The sequence below is a fragment of the Candoia aspera genome, chromosome 2 (assembly GCF_035149785.1).
Source record: "Candoia aspera isolate rCanAsp1 chromosome 2, rCanAsp1.hap2, whole genome shotgun sequence".
Taxonomy (NCBI): domain Eukaryota; kingdom Metazoa; phylum Chordata; class Lepidosauria; order Squamata; family Boidae; genus Candoia; species Candoia aspera.
Genome location: NC_086154.1, coordinates 26,562,823 through 26,588,183, shown reverse-complemented (window position 1 = coordinate 26,588,183; position 25,361 = coordinate 26,562,823). Strand labels below are relative to the sequence as shown.

The following is a 25,361-nucleotide window of genomic DNA, read 5'->3' as shown; positions in this document are numbered from 1 at the left end:
GGTGGGGTGGCTTGGGCCAAGACTTTAAGGGGAGAGAGCCAGAGAGACACAAATAAGACTGGCCTGGGTTATTAAGGAGGAGCTATTAAGTCCTTCTTTGAACATACACCCAGCACGGAGCTACGTTGTCATTACATCTTTATTATCTTCACTTGCTGCACATTTAGGACCTAATTTATTGTTGCATTTATTTACTGACAAAGAATTTGGGAGAAATGATTCCAAAAGCCACTTGGAGAACACATGGCTTGGAGCTGAGATTATATTTCCACTGGAGTATAAAGGAGTCTGTAAACGTTCAACTCCAGGTGCCTTCAGAAATGTGTCCCTGTAGATTTCTTGGTGGCACACAAGCCATTGCCTTTTTCTGGGAATTTTTTTCAACTTCCCATCTAAATACTGGCCAGTCCAACTTAGTTTAGTATTTCAAGATCAGGCAAGGAGGACTGGTTTAATGATCACAGTTTCCTTCCTGCCTGATTTGTAACAAGGATAGGAACCTGTGGCCTTCTAGGTGGTTTAGCCTCTGAGGAGCCCTAGCCAGCATGGTCAGTAGACAGGGGTGAAGAAAAGTAGAGCCAAATTACATCCAGTTGCTTCAAATTTTGGCTTGTGTGTTGTGTAGGGTTGCCTACAGATCAGGAATGACTTTACAAACTCATTTGCATTCCTGGATTTCCACTATGTGCCAAAGTTTGGAATGTTACCCTCATCCTTCTCTCAAGTTTATGAATATTTGGTGTAACAACACCCCGTCTCTCCTTTGTTTGCAAGCTCAACAGGCTGCTTGTTGGTAGAATAACACTGGACAGTTGCAGTAACGAAACAGTTCTGTTCCAACCCATGAAACAGATTAAATCACATTGCTAAAAAATCCTATTTGTATCAGTGGGATTAGCAGGTGAGTTGTTTATGAGCTCAGTTTTGATGTGTTCTTTGCTAATCTCTTTTTGTAACTGCTACTATTTTAGAAATAACAACAATGTTCCTATATTCTATGCTGCCTTTATGAACAAAATCCACATAGTTTGGCCTTTATAGCACTACCTTGTGCATACCTACTCAGAAGTAGGTCTGGTTAAGTAAAGTAGCCTTACTCCTGAGTACACAATAGAAAGCTAATGAAACAAAATCCATTCATCTGTAATAAACCAAGCAATAACATTCAAATGCCATATTTGAAAGAACCTTTGTATTTTTAATTCCACAAAATATCATTTTTCTTATTTCATTTTACAGAAAGGGTCTGGGGCCAAGAGAGAATGGCCAGAGGAGAGCAACTAATTTTTTTTTAAACCTTTTGTTTGACAAATAAAAGGGTGTAGGGTATAAAAGATCCAGTACTCCAAGAAGAAAAAATAGGAATCATCTGCAATGTATAGTGTAAGGACTGTAACAACCACTATGTATGACAGGCAGGCAGAAGACTAGCAGAGCGCATCCATGAACACCAGATAGCAGTCAGAAGACACAGTGAAAACTCCTTAATCTCACAACACATGGATAGACTCAACCACAGTTTCAACTGGGAAACTGTGAGCATCCTAGACCAAGCTGAATCCAAAAACACTAGGGAATTTCTAGAAGCTTGGCATTCAGACAAATCAGCCATCAATAGACACATAGAGATAAACCACATTTACACACCATTCAAAAGAGACAATAAAACAGCTAAGAAGGAAACAAAAGGACCAGAACACATCCTCTCCAGCAACCAACAAACAGGGATTAACACCAGACAAACAATCAAGCAAGCAGAAAACAATACCCTGATCAAGGAACTACCAAAAATAAAACACTGGCAGGGCAAGCTACTGTATATAAACAGGGAGCAAAGCCCACATTCACTAGCACTGATGTTGTTACCTAGTTGGGTAATGAAATGTTTGCAAGCTCAGAGAGCATCAAGAACCCCACTATTTGAAGAATTTACTTCTGAATCCAAAAATTATCTCCTGGTCCAACTCAATGGGATTGACACTGTTTGTTTGTTTTTTAATAGAAACTAGAACACTGTCTTACACCAAATGAAACCCATTGGGTTCAGGATTACATGCAGTGTTGGGTAGCTGCTATTCAAATCCTGTTGCCTGCCGCCCTTCCTGAAACCATTCTTTGATGCAGCTAGGATGAATCCTGAGACCAAAATATAGGGCCCCTCAACCTAAGGGATCCCCAGATGTCTACCCAAAGGATAATCGGTCAGATAGGAGCTGCAAGGCATGTACAAGATTAAAATGGTTTTATTACATTATTTTTATAACAAAAAGGTGCTTCTTTGAAAATGAAATTCTGTTTATTCCTAGTTGCATCACACTACTCTCACTGAACGGAATGTAAAATGAAAAAATACACATGCTCAGAGTATGCCTTTTCCTTTTTGAAACCCTAACTGAATATCAGAGTCCTGCCCACAGCCTGTCAAGAATTTCAAAGTTATTGCCATGTATGCACATAACTGAAGAGGGAGGTGGAGAGGACACTATTTCATTCCAGTATCGGATCCCATTTCTGCCTTAAGGGACGGGGGTGAAGAGGTTTGCTTCCATCAAGGGTGGCCCTCTGGGAGGAATGTAGGGGAAAACAGTTTGAAGAGGACAGTGGCCAGAACCACCGAGTCTCCCTCTTGTAGCCACAACTCCCTCGATTTTTTCTCTCTCCCAGACATCACATGCCTGACTTTTGAGTAAAGATGCAGAAGACTGCACTGTAGGGATGATAAATAAATACCAACTGTGTGCATGAAAACCTATCCTCAGATACATCTCTGGATCCTCAAGATGCTTCTCTTTATTGTCGTCCCCCTTCCAGTGCAAGAACATTTATGTTGAGAAAATTAGAGGACCTTCTTGCATCTGAGGCTGTTCCTATAGCAGCTCTCTGGGCAACTTGTGGCTTATTTTGGAGCCTCCCGCTAGCAAGTGTAATACTTCTTCCCATGGTACTGCAGGTTCTTGTGGGTCTTTATGCATGTACTATACCCACAAGTGGTCTGCTTCACATAACATGCTGAGTCGTAGTGCTGTTAGGCTTAGCATGAGGTCTAAACACAGATCATCATTCTAACTCAGGTGGAGGACCATAACCACCATGGTTTGTTTTTACTTTGTTACCTTAGCCATGGTGCTGTGTTTGGTCCAAACCTTTATGGAGGAAGGTTAATTAAGGAGGACCTTTACTTCCATCCTCCAGACATGCAGAGAAATGTGGCCACTCCAACCACATTGCGTCTGTTGCTCCCAGCACGAAACGGGAATGCCGTGGAATGTGGGCAGGCGTAGCATTTTCTCACAGGCATGGGAGCTCCCGTCTTCATCAGGCTGCTAGGATTTCTTTAATATCCAAACCAAGGAAGTGTCAGCCAGCTGCTACAAATTACTGGGATATCTACTGACAGAAATAACTACTCGCAAACTGCTGCTTGCCGCAATTCTTGTGTTAGACGAGTCTTTTTATCTCTAGTTCATTCTAAGCAAGGTTTAATGCAAAAACAGACAGCAAATTGGGGTGGAGAAGATTTTCTTTTGAGAACTAATACTGGGGATCTATGAGCTGGTCTATTTAATATGTCATAAATTCCTTTCTATGTTCTAAAAGCAGAAGAAGGGTGATGGGGTATCAAACATGCAGACATGTGCACTTGGGCATACAGACCTCCAATTAAAAACTAGTGGGGAACAAAGGTGGGGGGCTTCTCCACTGCTCTCTCTGTTAAAGAATCATTTGTTAAACCTTGTCTCAGAGGACCATCTTTTTGTAATGTTATTAACCACTACTTGGTCTCTAAACAATAAATCAATAAATAATGAACCAGCAAGTCCGTGCCAATTACAGCTCAGATACAGTTTTAAAAGAGAGGGAGCTAGGCAGGATGTGGACAGAAGCCAAAAGCAGGGATGGGGTGGGGGCTCAGCAGTGGGATCCTGACCATTTTTCTTTTAACCCCCAGTGTTTTTGAGATGGAGGAAGGGGCAACAGCTTCAAAGGCCTTCAAGTCTCCTCTCCATGGTCTGGAAAATGGTTTTAGTAAAACTTCAAATATCCCAGCACTTTTAATTTTTTTTTTTAGCAAAAAAGACAACTTTCCTCTCCTGGACAAGTCCAGCAATGAAACTTCAGAATAGCTGGAAATGCTGAAATAATTGTAGCCAGCTGTTTTTCTAATGCATTGCTTTGATTACATAGCACCTTTCTGTTTTTTAAAAGAATCCATGTAGAATGGAGACAAAGAACTATGGAAAACACTAATGCCACATCATGTACTAATTGGATAACATGGTACTATCACCCCGTACTAAATTGGATTTATGAATCATGATTTTTTCATGGGGAGGAACATTTTCATATTTATTTATTAAATTTATATGCCCACCCATCTCATATACATGACTCCAGGGGGCTGACAATTAAAACACAACCAATAATTATTAACATATTTTATTTATATAAGTGTATTTAATACATTTCTATACTGCTTCCCATACAATCTCATCTCAAAGTGGTTTACAAAAATAAAATACTGAAATATAATACTAAAGTGCCATCAATTCTATGTGGTCACAAGGAGTCAAAAATGACTTAATAGCATGTAATCAATCAAACATAAATTAGCTAACCAATACCCACCTCTGTTCTTCTAATTTTAACAACTAAGAAATTTCCTTTTCTTCTACAAAATAAAATAAAGCTGAGATTCCCAAGATGCTAGACTGATGAGAAGCTAAATGCCCCAAAGAGGTGATATTAGCAAATCTGCATGTTTAGGTAAACAAGTATTTTGTATTTTTGCATCAACATCCTAACTACTCTGTACCTGCTGACCCATTCCTAATCCTGTATAGTTCCAAATAAGGATTAATACCTCATCCGAACAAGTATAAGTTTGAAAAAACTTCATGATGATGATGATGATGATGTGAAAGGTTCCAACAGTAGAGAATATATGCAGCTCAGGATTGAATTGTTGAGTTCTTGGTGTTCCCTGAACTTCCTTTTCTTCTTGCACAGATGTTTCATTACCAGCCTAGGTAACATCATCAGTGCAGTGATTATGATGTTACTTAGCCTGATAATGAAACATCTGCAAGAGGAAAAACAAGCTTGGACCAAAAGTGTGAAGGTCCTTGCTCACAGAAATCACCTTGCTGAACTGGGGATTTTGACTGAAGAGCAGGGATTGCAATTGCTGGATCAGGCCTGAAGATGCAGCACCAATTCCCTTCTCTAGTCAACTGCCACTAAGTCATGTTTGACTCCTGCTGGCTGTATGAACACTTCCTGGACGATTAGTAATGACTCACAGCTCTTCCAAGGACATGCCAGGAATCTCTGATTCCATATATCCACTTTATCTGTCTCCTCTTTTCTGGCTACGTCTCTCAAGCTTGCCCAGTAGGGTATAATTTTTTCTAGACCACCACCTGCTTGCATCACATCTTCCAAACTGGTGGGTTTCCGCTTGTTGATCAGCCCTTCAAGGGAGCTACTAGCCTTTATTTGAGCCACGGTACAGGGTAAGCATCTCCATCATTCTTTTTTTTTTCCTCACTATTTTTTTCAGGGTCCAGCTTTCACAGCCATGCTGTACATCACCACAAGAAAGACCATTGCTTTAACTACTATAATCTGCGTTGTCATGGAAATGGCTTGATCCTTCTTGATCTTGTCTGTGTTTTGCATTGCTTACTTCTGTAGGATTAATCCCTGGACACCTCCAGCATACTGTCCATCTGCATTCATTCTTGGGCCCAAGGTAAAGAAAGCTCGACCACTCTTGCTTCTTCACCATCAGCTAAGATGGGGTTGATTTTTCCATTTTTATTTTCACAATAAATTTCTTTTTTAATGTTGGGCTAACAAAGCAGCATTGCCTGCATATTCCAAATTCTTAGTGTTTTGACCTCCAATTTTTACTGCCAGCTTTCTCCCTTCCCCAGTGATTGATGTTGTCCAGAGGTTTGTGAAAATAATTACCTACTCATCTCTGCAGAGTTCATGAAACATTACCATAAACAGCATTCCTCACCCTGTGGTGTCTGTTACACGCTTCCCAAAGTTAGATTTGCAGTACAGGGAGGTTAAAGATCACAAGAGATCACACTATCATCTGATCAGTGTACATCTTGTGAATTTTGCATGGGATTTAGCATGATGTACTACTTATTTTATAAACCATGGGTACCCTGTAATGAACAGCACGAACTTCCACAGGTTTATGCAGAAGTAGATGGGGCTAGGTTCTGGCCACAAAGCCCCGGTCATTCGTGTAGAGGAGATTATCTTTCCTACGTGCAATAACGGTCCCTAAAACTAAATGCACACTAAACTGCGGTGTATGCTGGAAACGAGGAGTCAACTTTTATGCATTGTGATAGGCTCCGGAACAAGGGGCAGGTTTTGCAAACAAAGGGGACGCCCCTTTACAGAGAAGAAAAACAGCTGGGCAGTTTAGTTTCGCGGCGGCGGCGGGACCCGCTTCTGGGCATCCTCCGTTCAGGGGGCCGGCTTCGCCCCGGCCAGCGCTTGTGGGCGCACGTGGCCCCAGAGCGCGCGCGCCCGCCCGCTTGGGCGAGAGGATTCCAGCTTTCCTCGGCTGGGCGGGGACGCGGGAAGGAGGGGGCGGGGAGTCGGCCGGGCGCCTGCGCCAGCCGTTCCTATCGCTACTCTGGAGCTCTGCTCGGTCTTGGTGGAATCGACCCGAGTGAAATGTAACAAAACAAGCGGCGTCTTTGTATTTGCTTAAAGGAGCCGCGGTCGCTTGGAGCCCCTCTGCGCAGAGAAAGTAGCAAAGAGGGGGGAAGAACGGTGGCACCAGGTGGGGCGAAGGACCTGGGACCAGGCGCTCCGCGGGAGACCTTCGGCGGGGAAGGAGAGAGAGAGAGAGAGAGGGAGGGAGGGAGAGTAGTACTGAAGGCGAAGGGAGCCGGCGGAGATCCACGCAAGGGAGAGCCAGGAGGAGAGCAGGGCAGGACGGCCCAGTGGTTACGATGGGAACCTCGCCGGAGGTGCCGGTGGAAGAGGCTGCGGGCATGAACCGCGCCAAGTTGCGTCGGTGATGGCTTGAGCGGAGCGGCTGGAAAGTTGCAGGGGAGCTTGCTCTATGCCCGGCTGGCTGAGTCCCTTGTCCGGAGCAGCCAGCGGTGGTCTCCCGTCTCGATCCTCCCCGTGTGAATCCCCCTTCCTTTTGCGCGTAACTTGGCGATCGCCATGTCGAAAGTGATCCAGAAGAAGAACCACTGGACGGCCAAAGTGCACCAGTCCACGGTGAGACGCAACGCTCAGGGCCAGCTCGGGGTCACCATCCTCGGCGGAGCGGAATACGGAGAGTTTCCTTACGTCGGGGCGGTGGAGGTCGAAGGGGAGGCGACGCTGCCCGGCGACAACGGCGAGGGCAAACTTGGCGAAGGGGAGCTACTGTTGGAGGTGCAGGGTATCCGGGTATCGGGGTTGCCCCGCTATGACGTGCTGGAAGTGCTTCGGAGCTGCAAGGAGCCCATTGTTTTCAAAGCCGTCCGGCAAGGTGAGAGCGCGAGCGAGCGGCGGGCCGCTTTGCCGGACTTGGGGCGGACTTCGAGGCGGGGCGGGGGGCGCTGCGCCGCAGGAGCCTTCCCCTGCATTGTTTTCTGCCCTCGCGAAGAGGGCGAGAGCTGGTGCGGCTTCGCGCGAGGGCGGGTAGCCGGTCCTGAAGCCTTTCTGGGGGGAACTTGCGAGATCTCCCCAACCCACCGCACGAGAACTACTGTGAAGGGGAGGGGGGATTTATTCCTGCACCGGCTGCGGAGACCTGCCTGAATGGGTGACTTTCTGGTCAACAGGCAAGGCAGCTACGCTTAGATTGCCTTCTATCTGACTTCTGTTGAAATGCACCTTCCATGAAATACGTGATTGGTAGTTATTAAAACGAAAGCAGTCCAGACGTGTTTTCCGTAGCCAACCCGTGGGACGTCTAGCTCATATGGGTGCATGGGACTTAGGAACTCACCCTTCCTAAACTTTAAACCTCGGGTTTTAGGTAAAATGGCATTCTTCCAAGGCATCAATCAAGCAAATGGTATTCATTGGTTTGCTGACTCTGCAGGGACCTAACTTTACTTGGGTGGACCTCCTTGTGAGGTTCTGACTGGTTGTTGTGGTGGGCTCCTGAATTCATTGGTAACATTGGATTCATTGTGTGGTTCTGACTGATCGTTAGGGCTGACACCTGAACTAGTATATTGCTTCAAATCAACAGTGTATTGGACTTGGACTGAGGGATACTTTGCATGTATTTTAATTTTTAACCTTTCCACTTGGAAGTATGAGCTATGGTTTTGCTTTAGAATTCCCTCCTGTAATGTACATGGCTGAAATCCCAGACCTGCCAGAGCAGTAATCTAAAAGCTAGCTTAGCTCCCCTAAGACATTCCCAATCTTTCTGCAGCATGGAGCTGTGGATCCTATTGGGTTCATGAAGAATGGGTGGCAAGCCTTTAAAAAAAACAAAAAACAACCAACTGCTCAGAGTCAGTTAGACAAGTTTAGTTCCTTCTTGGCTCCATTTTCCAGATGGGTAGCTTTCTTATATCTTGTGAAAGAGTAACAAGGATTTTTTGGTACCCTTAAAATTGTAAATGTATTATGGCGTAGCTTTAATTGTGTAGCTGGATTGCACGTCACTGAATGCATGTTAAGGATTAGTCAGTAGGTTTATCCCAGTCCAATTCTTGGAGAACTTGCAGTGTCTGTCTTGGAAAAGGCTGAATTTTCCCTTACTGGGCAATTTTTGTCACTTGGCTTGGATGTGAAAGGTTCTTGGGCTTCCATCTGTCCCTTTGGCAAAGGAAACACGCTTTCTGCCTGCCTAGCATGGGAGGTGTGCTTTCTCCCAGGTCCACTTTTTAGCTGGACCTGGCAGATGTAGGATGTGGTAGAATGGTGTGTTTGAAAAAAGGGAAGGGTAGTTTCTGGCAGAAGAACATTGTTAGGTAATGCTGGGTGTGCATGAGCTTCAGATACTTATCAAGTTCCAGCTAGAGCTTTATCTCCTAAAAGTCACAGGCAGCCAGGCAAGGAATAGGAAAGTTTAATTTCTTTGAGTGACTTCTGAGTCATTTAGACTTTTTTTTTTAGGCTCCAAAATAATGAAGCTTTTCTACCTTTTTCTTTTCCCAGCAATTTATGTAAATTCTGTTGCTGATGTTTTGAGGGTGAATGAATTGGTTGGTTGGTTTTCTTTCCTCCTTGACTGCAAAGTTGCAAGGGGCAGAGCTACCTTCAGTGAACTTGTGGTCCTTCTTTGGGTTTTGTTTTGTTTTTAACCTGGCCAGAAATCAGTCTAGTCCCTTTCCCCCTCCCCTCATCTTGGCATTATTGGAGGAGCTGGGTGAACCTAAAGAGGAGGAGAAAGCACCAATAGCAATCTGTCTTGTTTGGATGCTGGACATCAGTTGAGAGTAATGCATTCACCTGAGGAACCTGAATCACTCAGATTCTGTCCCTTTCCTCCTTTTCCCCTGTGTCTTGTGGGTGTGTGTTTCCCTCTCATGCCCCCAGACATTTAAGTTGGACCTAACTTGCAGTTTTACTGCCACATCCCCTTGGTCTGTAAGTGACATGGAGGGCCAGATGTCCTTTTCCAACATGCATCCACGCCAAGAGTGAGGGGCAGATGATCTTGGCAAGGTTTTCTTCAGTTCCCTGAATGGGGAGTTTTGAGGCCTGGTGGCAACTTTGTCAGGGAGCCAAACAAATATTTCACTTGATTGGACCTGGAGGAATTTCCGGAGAGAAAGAGAAAGAAAGGCTCCTCCTGTGGTGAAGTATCCCTTTGAATTGGAACCTTTTGATTCCTCTGCTGGAGGATGACTAACATCTATGTATGTGAGTTTTTTCAGAGGAAGCATGTGATTCCCAGCTGCCTCCCTACTTTGTGTCAAAAGGGTGGCATGGACTTTGCATGGAGAATGGATTATTTTCTCCTCCTCCCTCCACCCTAGACTGCTGCCTGCCAGGAATGGGTTATTTTCAGCTAGCAACAGGATGCCTCTGGATCGCTCCTAGTCTGTGCAAAAACACATTCTCATGTTTTCCACCCTGGGCTGTTCAGATCCCAGTGGATACCCACAACAACAAGTGGGAACTCTTCTTGGACTAAGTGATTAAGGAAGCTGAAGATGGGCAACCTGTGGCCCTTCAGCTGAATTACACCAACCACTGCCCCTCACGCTTGGCCATCTTGACTGGGATTGTTGGGAGATACAGTTCATCAGGAGCAGCAAGGCTGTAAGTTCCCATCCTTGAAGCCAATCAAGCCTTTGTTGTCCACCAGAATGATAGCAAGAGACTTAGCAGCCTTGATAGAACAGAGTTGTTTGTTCCTGAAAGGATTCTTAAGCTGTGGGGGACCATACCTGGGCATATAGCAAGCTGCTTATCTGCCATGTGGGTTTTATCCATATTGTGTGTGTGCGTGCACACGTGTGTGTGTGTGTGTGTGTGTGTGTGTATTATTAAGAATTTTGATTATAGTAGTAAAAATCTAATATAAACTAAACTTAAAGAAAAGAATAGAAAGGAATAAAAAGTGGAAGGAAAAAGAAAGAGAGAAGAAAAAAGTAATATAATAAAGAAAGTGAAAAGAAATATATAAAGAAGTGACTTCCAACCTTCATCCCAACAACTATAAACAAATATAATGATTCTTCACCCCCTCTAAGGTTACAAACATTTATCTCTACATCCCATCTCTTATCTTAGTCCATTTATAACTTCTAAGATGAAAATCTTATTTAGCTTTTTGCTGTTTATTTCAGATTCTTAAAATTCTTAAGTTTATGATTAAATTTTTCTTTCACTCAGGATTGAAGGCAGACTCACTCGGCATTTTCAAACTTGTCATTCCGAAGGTCTGTAATAGCTTAGAAGTAGTCAATGAGCAATTTCCAAAAGTGATTAGAAAGTGAGGTTTGCAAACTTAGTGTCCTTTAGAAGTCTTCACCACAGTTGTGAGCAAGATGGCTAATCCTGTCATCTCCTGGCACTCAACCCACGGAAAGCTATTTTTCCTGTGGTCTCTTTGTGAGGAGCAGCTGTCCAGAGCAAATGTGGGCAATCTCCAGTCCTCTCCTTATCCAGAGAGGTTCCAAAGAACCAGTCTACTCATCAGTTCCTTGGTCTTTGCCAGGGTCATTGGCTCCACTTTCACAGAGCAGTCTTCAGTTTTCCGTATCTCCCCCAGAACAGCAATTTAATCCATATTGTGTATGAGAAGCATGGTTCGACTTGCATTTGTGGCCACCTGGATAATATGTTGTTAACTGCTGTTAACTGTATTAATTAAAAAAGTGTGTCCATAGCGCAGAGCCCAAATGTCTTTAAGTTTTAGAGACCACCTGAATAAACGCAATCAATCTTTGGGGTAGTCTTCCTCATTCTGATGACCTAGAGGGGTAGTGGGATTGGATGGAACTCTCAAATTCCTAGCAGGCATAGGATTTTGTTGTTGTTGGTTTGCTTGTTTGTCACAGCAGCTGAGAACTGAGGAGTTGGAGTTTCAGTGCAGCTGGAGGATGTCAGGTTGGAGAACGTTACTTCATGATGGCCAAGTTCTATCATTAGTTAGGGCTCCATTTGCAAACTGGAGTTTTTCTATGAATATGAAGAAATACTCTCAGGCATTCTTTAAAAAAATATTATCCCAAGTATACTGTTGGGAGGCTTGAGCAGTTTTAATTGGAATTTAGAGACTCATTATTGGTTAAATCCTTGCCATATATAAAATTTAAAAGAATGTCTGGGTTTTGTTTTCCCCCCAAGAGTTTTTAGATGGAGTTTGTCTCCAGGGTATTCATGTGTGCATTGAAGAATATGAACTGCATTAGTTGCAATCCAGATACACATATTTTGGTACATTTTCTATAATGTCTTGGTGTTGATCATGGCTTAGAGGTTAACGCAAATGCAATGTTTTTCTAACTCTAACATTTTTTGTGGGGATGCACTGAGCCACAAATCAACAAATCACATTTTAGTAGTATTAGCAGCAGAAAAGCAGCAAGCTTGTTCAAAACCTCTAGAATGTTCTAGCCTGGTTCACATAAAATGTGAAGTACCCTTATGGTTTATCTGGTTTTGTGATTTTCAAACTATTGGAGTTTTTCAAACCACTTCACAGATTTGTACTCCATGCTTTATGACTTCATGTGTGAATCCACTTGACTGTAGTTCAGTAAATCTTAATTAAACAAATAAAGACTTAGCAAAGCGCAGCTGTTTTTTTCCAGTCAGTATGCACTGTTGCTCACTTCAGCAAGTGCAAGGTAGAGCCAGAATGTGAAGAGAAGTTCTGAGGAATATGATGGGTGGCTATCCGGAATCTGGATTGCAAAACCCACGTGGTAGCAAAGAGACACAGGAAAATCTCCTTGCTGCCATCTAGTGGTCATCTGGATTTTTGCGGCCCAGATTGAATAGCCAGTGCTATGACTTGAAGGAACAATTCATATACTTGTGATTTGACTGCAGATCTCTGTCTTGTTTCAACATTATCCTGGAATTTGTAGACATTTTAGCCTGGTGGTAGCTCTGGAATCTGCCACGGCTGATGTAAATGATTTATGTATGGCAGTGCAAAACTATTTGTAAATTATGGCAGCAGCTGAAGTGATTAGAAAATGTAGAGGCTTATTTTGAAAGCACTTTTCTGCTGCTTATCCACAGTCTTAAGTCAACATATTGAAAGGAGAGACAGACCTGATTTGCTTGAGAGACCCTCGGTTGATTGTAATTAAGGAAGAGCAAAATGCCATATCCACGACTGAATCCGTACCCAGTCTTTAACTGTGGCTCTGTGTGTGAGTTGCTGGGAGTTGAGCAGCACATAAACTTAACTTATTATTATTATTACTATAACTAGGAAGTTGGGAATGGTGGTGGTGAATGTAAGGGTAATTTTCCTTTCTGGTCTCAAGATACAGAGACAGGAGGCAGGAAAAGATGCAAAGAGGCCACACAAGCTGCAGTGCCTTCAGTGTTCCTAACTTTTTAATTTACCCTCAGTGGGTGGAGATTGAGGTAGACTGGCTGATCAGGTTAAGGCTTTTTTGGGAATAAAGCATTCAGAAGCAAAACTGTACAAGGAAGTCTCAGCTTGCCAGTCACAGGAAAGGCAATTGAGATATCGCCAGAATGAAGGGAAACCAGCAAGGCGACCTGCTATGATGTGCCAGTCCTGGCTGAGTGTGCAAGTATACTGACTGCCAAAATGGACTGAAAAGTCAGGCTAAGACTTCATTGAGAAATGTTAAGGCTGTCTTTGGCAGGAGTCTGTATTAAATGAATAAGGATTTTAAGAATTTGAAGCTGAGTTAATAATAGCTTAGAGCTAGATAGGTCTTGCAAAGCAAACTTGCCAGATTCTCTAGTGTTCCTGTCCCATTATAGCTTCATATACCCCACTTTACATAGTGCTGTAGGATCCTTTATTTCTTAGGAGTACATTTCCTGGAAAGGCTGTGGGAGATTGTAGTTGCAGGGGCAAAGAGAAAAAGCCATGAAAAGCCACTAGAAAGACTTCTGTTCATCTGTTTCTGTCTCCTACCCAATGTGCAGTAAGTACCATTAACAAGATATCAGGATCTGGCACTGTACATATCTAATGCTGAACTTGTTTACAGCCGGCAAATGTATCTTTGTGTTTGATTAGGAACTTCAACCTCTTGATGCCCACCTTTATGGGAGAGGAGCCATCACTATAACTTGATCAGTAAGAGCTTCATTCAAGCATCTGGATGATGATAGCATCATAACTCCATTTTATCTAGCCCAAGGGTGTAGAAGAAAATAGATTTTTAAGGGCGATATCTTTTCCCATGGTAAATAGACACACTTCATTTTTTTCCAATCCACGGGTCAAGCAGGTTTTATGGGTTTATGATCCAGTGCAGAAACCTGTGAAACTTGTTTAGCAGAGGCAAATGTGGGAAGAATTTCCATATCACTGAGCAGTGATTCTCTCTTCCAAATTGCTCTAATAGCTGTTTCCAACCAGAAGCTCTCCCGGTGTGATGGGCTTCAACTCTCATATTCCACAGGAATTATGGGACTTGAAGTCTAACACATATGGAGGGCACGAAGTTGGGTAAATCAGTGCTACCAGAGACATACATGGAATGACACAACAAAATGTACGTTCATAGAGAAGTACAGTAAACCATTGGGTGCTTTTTGCCTTCCCCTTGTAATAGAGCCAGCCATATCTTTAGGCAGAGTATAACTGTAGTGTCAGTTGTCTGATACTAAGCAGTGAGGAGCAGCAATAAGTGATTGAAAGATAGGATTCTTCATGCCACCATAATCTATCTTATGCCCTCCAAGTTATCCTGCTACCTTTTGATGCAGTGGAAGATTCTGTCCCATCAACTCAGAGTTGAAGTAAGATGCAGCTGTCAGTCCAAGGCCTGTATTGCCTTGTAAATGTAGCCTGTGGTTGTCCTCCAGTAATCTGGTGGTTCACCATTCTTCTTCTGAAGATAGTATTCGATGTTTAGTGCCAGGAGAGCCTAACGCTTTGATGTTTTCCACTGGTCCTCTGAAGCATGCTGGAATTCTGTTTCACCTATTAAGCATAATGAGTTTTCATTGAACTAAATGCCCACTTCCATATTTTTGAAAGGCTAGTCTGAAGATTGCATTGGCTCTCACTTGAAATGGTGCTCCCTTGTAAGAATAGATTTACAAATTGGTGGAATGCTTTGAATTCCAATAGGCAGAATGGTCAATAACTTCATTCTTCTCCTTTGTTTGCAACAGGGAAGTTGATCTGAAACTTTTAAAAATCTGCAGTGAAACTGACAATAGGCAAAAGAAAACAGTCACAGAGCATGGGGACAAAAAGGCCAAGCCGGAAGATGAAATTAAAATGCAAGCTTGTTTGCTCAGATTTTCACTTGTCCTTCAACTTGTATCTGAATTTTAAAATCAGTCTTGAATTATAGGTTGGTGGTGGCTGAAAATTATGAAATTAAGGATGGCCTCTGTGTCAGTTTTTCAGTGGAAGGGAATCTGGTTTTTATAAAATTCATCTAGTCTTACATTCCAGGCTGAGGAGGGAAAAAAAAAGTTCAAGTGCAAATCTTCCAATACATGATTCCTGTTTTGTTCTAGTGGGGACACTGCAGCCTATATTCCAATGTCATAGTTTAAGTGATTTATTTATTTATCTATCTATCTAACTTATCCCCACCCATCTCCTCCCGTCGGAGGCCTCTGGGCGGTTTACAACAAATGATTAAAACCATCAGAATAATAAAATACAATAAAAATACTATAAATAGAAATAAAAATAAAGAATAAAAATCCAAGCGATGAAAGATCTAAAACAGTCCAAGTGTGGGAGGAGTGGTCTATAACAACCATCCCCATGTAGCTCTATTCCCCTCTCCACCCCAAGCGAGGCGGCAGAACCAGGTCTTCAGACTCCGCCGAAAGGCCAGGAGCGATGGGGCCAATCTCACCTCCGGGGGCAGCATGTTCCACAGGGCGGGAGCTACTGCGGAGAAGGCCTGCTTCCTGGACCCCGCCAGATGAAATTCTTTTACAGACGGGGTCCGCAGCATGCCCTCTCTGCACGATCGGTGGGACGGGTTGATGTAATGGGGAAGAGGCGGTCCCTCAGGTAACCTGGTCCCATGCCATGTAGGGCTTTAAAGGTGATAACCAACACTTTGAATTGGACCCGGAAGCAAACTGGTACCCAATGCAGCTCGCGCAGCAGTGGTGTTACATGTGCCCTTCTGGGGACACCAAAAACAGCTCATGCAGCTGCATTCTGGACCAGCTGAAGCTTCCAGATACTTTTCAAGGGTAGCCCCATGTAGAGCGCATTGCAATAGTCTATCTGAGAGATAACAAGGGCATGAGTGACTGTTTGAAGGGCCTCCTGGTCCAGGAAGGGGCGTAAATGGTGCACAGCACATAGCTGCACAAAGGTTCTCCTGGCCACGGCTGCCACCTGCTCTTCGAGCAGGAGCCGTGAGTCCAGGAGGACCCCCACGTTACGCACCGGGTCTGTCTGGGGCAGTGCAACCCCATCCAGAACCAGAGATGTTAATGTCCCGGATACAGAAGAACCATTAACCCACAGCCACTCGGTCTTACCAGAGTTCAGTTGAAGCCTGTTGTTCCCCATCCAGGCCCCCACAGCCCCCAGACACTCGGAGAGGGTGGTCACAGCATCACTTATTTCACCCGGGATGGAGATATACAATTGAGTATCATCAGCATACTGATGATACCTCATCCCATGGTGACGGATGATCTCACCCAGCGGTTTCATGTAGATGTTAAAAAGGAGAGGGGAGAGTACTGATCCCTGTGGCACCCCACAAAGAAGGGGCCGCGGGGCCGATCTCTCCTCCCCTATCAACACCGACTGGGACCGACCCTGGAGGAAGGAGGTGAACCAGTGTAAGACTACGCCACCCACCCCCAACTCCCTGAGCCGCCCCCAAAGGATACCATGGTTGATGGTATCGAAAGCTGCTGAGAGTTCAAGCAGAGCGAGGATGGATGCACTGCCTCCATCCCACTCCCGCCAGAGATCATCCATAAGTGCGACCAATGCCGTTTCCATCCCATAAGCGGGCCTGAAACCTGACTGAAAGGGGTCTAGATAATCCGTTTCCTCCAGGACCCTCTGGAACTGCAAAGCCACCACTTTCTCAACCACCTTCCCCAAAAAGGGGAGGTGGGAGACTGGATGAAAATTGTCCAGAACAGTAGGGTCCAGCGGTGGCTTCTTGAGGAGGGGGTGTACCAATGCCTCTTTAAAGGCCACCAAAAACACCCCCCCCAAGGATGTATTAACCATCGCATGGACCCAACCACATGTGACCTCCCAGTCTGCTTTTACTAGCCAGGAGGGACACAGGTCTAGATGGCATGTGGTGGCATTTACTGTCTGTAGGATCCTGTCCACTTCCTCAGGTCCAACAGGATCAAACTGCTCCCAGATAACTGGGTAAGCCTGTTCCCCTGGTATCTCTCCAGACCACGCCTCACACCTGGAGTCCAACTTGGAGCGGATACGAGCAATTTTGTCCTGCAGATGCTCAGCAAATTCCTCTGCATGGCCCTGTAGGTGGGTCACTGAACCCACCTTCCCCAAAAGGGATCAAGTGATCTTAAACAGGGCCGTCGGGCGGCATTCTGCAGACGCAATAAGAGCGGAGAAATATTGACGTTTCGTCGCTTTTATCGCCACAAGGTAGGCCTTAATGGCGGCTTTTACCTGTGTTCGGTCAAATTCAGTCTTTGTCTTCCTCCAGTGGCGCTCTAGGCGTCCCTTAACCCTCTTCAGAACCCTCAATTTCTCCGTAAACCACGGGGACTGCCGGGTTCAATGAGACAAGAGAGGCTGCACAGGTGCAATCCTGTCCAAGGCCCCGGCCGCCTCCCTATTCCAGGCTGCAGCTAGGGCCTCCGCTGGACCGTGCAGCAGATTACCGGGTATAACCCCCAGCTCCCTCTGAAACCCTACCGGGTCCATCAGTCGCCGGGGCGGACCAATCGAATGGCTCCTACCTCCCTGCGGAGGGGGGTGGCATAAGAGAATCTCAGGGCCACCAGGGTATGGTCTGACCTTGGAGGTTTAATTCTCCAAGTAATACAGCCACAGTATTCAAAAACTACTTTTTTGCCAAGACTTTTCCCTGAAAGTCTCTCTGATTGCATAATTGAATATGCTTTAATTTAGTCTTTTGCAAGATCTTGAATTTTATCATTAAAAAAAAAGGTTGGGGTTTCCAATAATATATTTCACTAAGCTGGTTTTAAGAACAAGCTATTATTGTGCTGTTATCATTTGCTTTGCAGTTTGCTTCTGTCTATTTTGCATCTGGTCATCCCCAGGTAACTGACTTGCCTGACACAAAAGTTCACGTCTGGGACTTTAGGGGCAGAGAGTTGAGTTTTATGATGAAGGTCAAAGGTGGAAAGTTAAAAACAATGGTAAAATGAACAGCTGCCCATTTACACGCTGTTGTTGGTTTCCATGCAAGTTAGAGAAAAAAGAGTATGTTCTAATAAAGCTGTAAGGGATTCTTAGATATCTCAGTTTATTTTCACTGTTCAGGATTGCTTTCAATCAAGTTGTGCAGCAGCATATTGTTAGCCCAAGCTAGATGTTAAGAGTACACCCTCTGCACTTCAGTTGAGGGCTGTCCACTTGGCTTTCTTCTTTTCTCTTCCAATATCAATTGGAATGGAGCTGGAGGATGGTATGGGACTAATACTTTTTTAATAATGCAGTTACCAGGATCTAAGCAAAGTGCTGTTTCTCTAGAGCTATGTTTCTCAACTGTGGCAGCTTGAAGATGTATGGACTTGAACTCCCAGAATTCCCCAGCCAGCATGGCTGGCTGGAGAATTTTGGGAGTTGAAGTCCACACATCTTCAAGTTGCCAAGGTTGAGAAACACAGCTCTAGAGCCTCTTCTGGTTACATTAAGCAGGTATATTAATGCCTACAGGGTAGGACTGCTGATGTATCAAGACAACTGTATAAAGGTCTTGATAGCTAAATACTTTGGAATACCAGAATTTTCTCCTGAGAATTGCCTTGATTTGGAATCAGGGGGGAAAACCGTCTATCATTAAAACATGCTTGTACCTTAAAAATCTGACTTAGCCTCTTGTATCAGCTTTTTTTTAGCTTTTGCATTTTCCATTCTGCTATATGAATTAATCAGTCTAAAGTTACTAGCAATAAAGATTTGTTTACCTGAGTGATGTATTTAGAATAATTGTGAGGATGGCTAAAAGGAAAGGAACAAATGGAGCGAGTTAATGAAGTGAGACAGTGGTCCTGTTTTTCTGCTTGCCATCACATATATTGATTTGACAACATTAATTTGAGCCTGACCTGACTTTGAAAACAGAGAAAGGGAATGGTGGATTTCTTTGCAGGGCTGGCATGAATTAACCCGAGTCAGCTGTGGAATGTTAGGCTCAATTACATTTACCAGTGTGAATGAAACAGGCTCTTAAATTCTGACATCTCCCCCCCCACCCCCGGGTGTCTGAGAGGGATGTGGTGGCTTCAATAGTCTGTATTTTGTTTTTCCCTCCTTGCAGCTCCTCCCTGGAAAACACTCCAGGGTTTTGGATAAGTAAGAGCAGGAGGAGAGAGAGAGGGAGGGAGAGAGAGAGGGAGGGAGGGAGACATAATTATCAGCGCCTCTGTGGATTTTTGTACAAGTTCAACAGCCTTATGTATACAAAGAAGTGATATGTCAACTTTGTTAATAAATAACTTTGATAAATATTTATAGGCATGGCTAGTGTGGAAAAGGTAACTGGACAATGATGCAGGTTGTCAAAGGGTGGAAATATGTACGTTACATCTTATATTGTCTTTTGACAAACCCAATCTAGTTTGATGTCCATAAGGTTTTTTTCTTGGTTTGAGTTGTTCTGATCATGAACATGTTGAAATCTCTCTGGTCAGTGATACATCATCATCATCATCATCATCATCATCATCATCATCATCATCATCATCATCAAAACTAAGCATGATACATCCAACATTTCAAGAGATGCTCTTTCTTGAAAGTTGTCAGATGGAGCTCCTTTTAAAAAGACTGGTTCTCTGGTTTATATTATTGTACTGCGTGTACACACTGTCGTACTTTGAACAAACATAATGTGCAAAACCTGGAGGTTCGAACAGATGTATCTAATGGAAGGGGTTATGCTGCATATTTTAGGACTGTGGCTGTGTGTGCCGATCAACTGCTGATTAGCAATTTATTTTATCCTACCAACAGTTCTTTTTTCCTTTTAACCAATTAAATAGAAGTTTTGGAAATCAACCCCACAGATTAGCGTTTCACAGTATTGGGTTTTTGCACTGCTGAATGCATTCTTATTGCTGTACAGTTTTTTAGTTTTCTGTTTTATAGCTTAAGATTGTTTACTTCATTGAGTGCTTTTTATGTGAAGTTCATATTTTTGCTTGGGCACTGTGGAGACTTGCTGAGTAGGAAACCAAGGTATGAGTGTATCTTGAAATAATAATAATAAAAATCAAGGTACCATGGAAAAGATATAATTGGAGTAGCCTGCCTTACCTGCTTATTTAATTCATTTCTATACTGCTTTCTTGTGTCTAAATCTTTTTAGGTTAGTGTATATAGTACTCAGTTTAAATTAAAACAAAACAATACAAAACAAAGACCAACATTAGAGAAATGGTATTAATAGATAACTTTGATAAGTAGTTAGAGGCAGGGCTAGTACTGAAAAAGTAAATGGACCGTAATATATGACATTGAAGTGTGGAAATTAATATATCAGTTAGACTAGGTTTCTCCAAGCATGATCATTGCTGGAAATTAGGACATGTGTGCATGTCTGTAGGGCGCCATGTTGGAACAGGCTAAGTCTTGTCCACTCCCTACGATTTTTGCTTTTTTTCTCCCATAAGATTCCTATTACCTTTTCATGTGTCATAATTACTAGCAGCAAATGTTTATCAATAGCACATAGTATAGATTTTTAATAGTGCTGCTCTAGAATTAATATGAAACTCTAATGGAATAAAATTGGGTTGTATTTCTTCAATATGGTTAAATCCTTCAGTTGTATTATGAACTAATACCTCCAGATGTGGATTTTGGAAGTTTAGTGGATCACAGAGCCTTCCTTTAGAGGTAACATTAATTACAAGCATTACTTCAAAATTAATTACCAAAAAATAACTACATTATTTAAAACCATAATCTTAAATAATTTAGCTGGGTTTTGGTGGTTGTGTTCTTATTTTTAAACCAAGGATGAACCCTGTCAACCTATATATGCTCTTACTCTTCCGTACAAATATTAGCATTTAGCTGTTCTAGCTATGAACTCTGAGTTTTCCAGGGCTAAGACAATTGCCGTGTACTTGAAAAAAAATCAGGGCTCAGGGCCATAAGGCATGCCTCAAAATAAACTTTGTTTATATTAGTTTAAATATCACTATGTAGATTTAGGCATAGCTGTTACGGCAGGGTCTGCAACCCTAACACCCTCTCTGTGGCCTCTGAAATCGTGCCACCGAACATTTGGCAACAAAATACCCAGTTTTGACAGTCCTTCCAAAACAAGGGTGGAAGTGGGAGCAGAAAGTGTCTGGAAGGCAAGCCACTCTCATTCATTCCTTCACTCCCGCCCTCATCCCAATCCATAAAGTAAAGCCAGGATTGCACCTCTGAAATTTGGCCATTTTACCAAAACACAATCTACTTCTGTAGATACATGAACTTCGCTCAGAATGCTTAAATTAGTCTACACTTATGTGGAGGAGGCTGGGGGTTGGGGTGGTGGAAGAGAATGGAATGTTCTGGATCATCTTCACCATGGTCCATTTTACACATCTCTAATGGTAACCCACAACTCAGGGGAAATTGCCCATCTCTCTTCTAGCTTTCATACTAAGAACAATGCCTTTATTTTTTCACTTAAGTAACTCCCCCTCCCCTTCTTTAATTAATTTGTAATCAGGTTATTTCAGGTCAAATCTCTTTCTCTTTTGTTACACCGACAGCCCTTCCAAATAAATTTTAACCTCTGCTTACATGGATCGGGTTTGACTAAAACCCACAAAGGTTTAGATGGGACATGTGTGTGTATCTCAGAGGGTTAAAGCCACAAGGATAGTAGGTTCTGCTTTCAACTTCATGATCAGCCAGTCACTCCCAATGAGGTTGATCCATTCCATTACTCTCTGCAAACAGTTCAGTTCTAAGTAAAAGAGCAGTATCAGCAATTTGGGCATTCGAAGCTGCAACATGAAGCCACAGGCCAGCAACAATCATGCAAATAGAACCAGAACTAGGGGAACCATGCTGCTCTTTCAAGTCCGGTTTACTTGTAGAACTTGTGACAAAAATATGGCCTCTGCCTTCCTAATTGTTGTCACTGTTCTCCCATTCAAAACTCGATTCAGAGGACTTTAACATCCACCAGACCTATATATATCTAAGTGTAAATGAGGAATGCGACCCTTTTGGCTGGCAACAGTTATCTGCTGTACTTGATATCTTTAATTTTAGAGTTGAATCAATACTCTTTTAATCAGAAATCTGGATTTTTAGATGCTGTTAATGAAAAACATGTTGTAATTAAATATAGTGTTTCCAAACAAGAAAAAACTCAAGCTCCACAAATTTCTGCAGAACTGTTTGGGTCCATAGGAAATACTGTATATGGGAATTATTCAAATTAACTGACTACTAACTATGAACTAGTTTTGGTGTGGAACGTATCAAATTATAAATAAAACAATAATATGTTGTGAACTGTTTGTACTCAGCTCCAGCTGCTGTTAGACTCCAAAATATCTTTGGTTTGTCTAATAAGAGAGGCCAATAATTCCAATATCAGAACAATTATAACAGGAATCCCAACTCATTCTTATTTGCTAGGTAAGTACCTAGCAGAGAGGTATTCACTTGTTCAGGACCCAAGAGTTACATAACTTTTCTTAATGTCAGATAAAGGATCCTTTTATTATCCCCTCCTTTAAATTTCTTTGCCTTACCATTTCTTACTTTGTTCCTGCACCTTCATTACTGGCTTTATAGGCTGCCCAGAGTCATTTGCAACTAGAGCAGCCTATAACTAAATCAATCAGTCAGTCAGTCAATCAACCACGGTCACTTATCCTAAAAGGGAATAACGTGGTGGGTATGCGTGATTTATGTACTTGGGTGTGCCTCTGGGGTCTGTGTGGGTCCTCAAAGCATCTTTTGAAATAAACATTATATTAAAAATGAGTGCTTTGTTTTGCAGGAAAAAAATGTTCCTGTTATCTTTTTTCTTAAATGGTAAGAATTTTCTGTGGGAAAATGCTAGGAAGAAGAAGAAGATAAGAATATTCATCAATTCTTATAAAACCTCATCTGGAGCAGAGAGCCTAATCATCCCCAGCAGGCATGTTCAGTGGCATATAGTTGGCTACGGGCATTCTAATTCTGGCTGGAAAAGATGTACCTCAGCTATTCTTGTACAATGCTTTGAAAAACTGGTTTTATTGAGTTGTATGTAATGGTGTCCACCCTGTATTGTGAGGATATGAAAGAGAGATGACTGTTTATTCAAATGTATCTTAAGCCTTTGTAATAAGCAAAGAAAGACATGCTAATTAAGTTTAAATGTAATAGCTGCCACTTCCTCTGATAATAGTCTGCATAAGCTATAAATATACCATTACTTAATGTCCAAGCTGAACGTTCTATGAAGAATGTTCTCTCCCAGGTATTTATCAACAGTTCCTTGCTGATTATAGGCTATATTTTGAACTTTAACTTTTCGTTCTTCCAAATGTCTGGTCCAGAAATTGGTCCAGGGCTGTGGGGAGATGATAGTGGGGAAAAACATAAGCATGCCTTTTGATGAAGCCATTTTATGACTACAAGTCCTTTAAGAATTTAAGAGCTAGTAACATCTTTGCATCGGTACTTTTTTCCTCATAACTTAGGCATATGTTGCTTCATAGTAGGAGTTAAGAGTACTCTTCATTATTTATGAATTGTATTATTACTGTGGGGAAAAAGAACTAAAATGAGTTCTTTACGTTTTCAATAAAACCTTATAGTTCAAAATTGAGCATCACACTTGGATAAAAAGATGGATTGAGTGTATACATCTGCAGGGCCGCAACTGGGGGGGGGCAAGTGGGGCATGTGCTCCTGGTGCCGCGCTGGGGGGGCGCCAAAATGAGCGCTGGGGGGGTGCCAAAATGGGTGCGGAATCCATGTTTGTGCCCCGGGTGGCACAGACCCTAGTTGCGGCCCTGTACATCTGTACATTTCCAGAAGCAAAATTCAGAGTGGCAATTGAGAAAACCTACAATTTTTCCTTGTGGTATGACAGGGATCTCACTTTTCTCTGTAAGGTCCCTGCCTAATATTAGGTTACAGGAAATTGTTGGAGAAGCTGCAGTAATATCGGTATAGTTTTTGACAGGTTACTAGAGAAGGGCTTCTGAAGCCAAGCTTAGAAATTCTTTGATTGCTTTATTCTCTTACCACACCAGGAGGCTATACTGCCAAGTGTGTGAGAGAACAAAGTAATGTAATTATGGTATATGTGACAAGGCTCACACCTTAAAATAGATGAGGTTATGGGAACAGCTTTAATCAGTCTCCCCTTTCTTTTTTTCCCCACTGGCAAGCTTTCTGCATAAATAATTCTAAGATTGTGGTCAAAAGCAGACAACTGAAGTTGTGCAGCTGCCTGTGACAATCTCTCTGCTTACCCACAAGTAATATATACCCATTTTGTATGTGGGTTAAAGGTAGGTTAGGTGGAAATTATCTTTCTCTAATAATAGCATGCTTTGAAAGACAAAGACGTGTTGATATAGTTTTACTTGAGAGATGGGACAGGTTCTTTAGTCCACCACTGTAAGCTACTGCTCATATCAGCCCTAGCCCATAGGGCAGAGATGATGGTGGTTGTATGTCTGGAGGGCACCAAGTAGAGGAAAGCTATATTTACAAATTATTACAAGAATTATACACTGCACATTTTGATGCAAGCTATTCTTAAGCTTAAATCTGTAGGCCTTAGTCCAGACAGTGATGATTTTTTACATTTATTTAGCATTTATTCATCAGGCATCAAATCTGTAATTCCTGAAACAGCCTTGTAAAGTATGACAGTATTATCCCCATATTGCAGCTAGAGATTATATGTTTTCTCTGCTGCTGTGTTTTCAATAGTATCTTGATATTCAGGCATTATCATCTGCTTATACTGAACTTTTATGCTGTTATTCAGCGGCTGCCTTTAATAAGCTTGATAATGGTCAATATTCCAATTTTATCTGGACCCTTAATCCATTTATAACTTTCTAAGATCAAAATCTTTTTAGCTTTCTGCTGTTATTTCAGATTCTTTAAATTCTTAAGCTTATGATGAAAATTTTCTTTCATTTAGGATTGAAAGCAGACTCACCCGGTGTTTTCAAATTTGTTGTTCTGAAGGTCTCTGATAGTTTTTTTGTTTATTCGTTCAGTTGCTTCCGACATTCCTTTGTGACTTCATGGACCAGCCCACGCCAGAGCTTCCTTTCGGTCGTCACCACCCCCAGCTCCCCCAAGGTCGAATCTATCACCTCTAGAATGTCATCCATCCATCTTGCCCTTGGTCGGCCCTTCTTCCTTTTGCCCTCCACTCTCCCTCCACTTTACTTGGTGCTAAATAGATTCTAGCAAAATCTTAGTGCAGTTAAAGAAAAGCATTTTTTTTCTGGGTGGATTTCTCATCCTTGCCCATGTCAGAACTCAGTTCTTGAATACTTAAAAAAAACTATAATGGAAAACAATCTTAACTTGC

The 25,361-nt window shown here is 42.6% G+C and overlaps 1 protein-coding gene across 7 annotated transcripts in view; it reads left to right on the top strand.

Annotated features, from left to right (window-relative positions):
* The first annotated feature begins 6,888 nt into the window (after positions 1–6,888).
* The window catches only part of MAGI1 (membrane associated guanylate kinase, WW and PDZ domain containing 1), a 478,937-nt gene continuing 460,464 nt past the window's right edge, over positions 6,889–25,361 (top strand). For 3 of the 7 annotated variants that reach the window (XM_063291540.1, XM_063291539.1, XM_063291542.1), the window contains exon 1: positions 6,889–7,519. In XM_063291540.1, coding sequence (XP_063147610.1) covers positions 7,207–7,519 — 313 coding nt within the window. In that variant the 5' untranslated portion in view covers positions 6,889–7,206. The remainder of the gene's footprint in view (positions 7,520–25,361) is intronic. The other 4 variants (XM_063291537.1, XM_063291536.1, XM_063291538.1 and 1 more) reach the window with 3 other exon arrangements.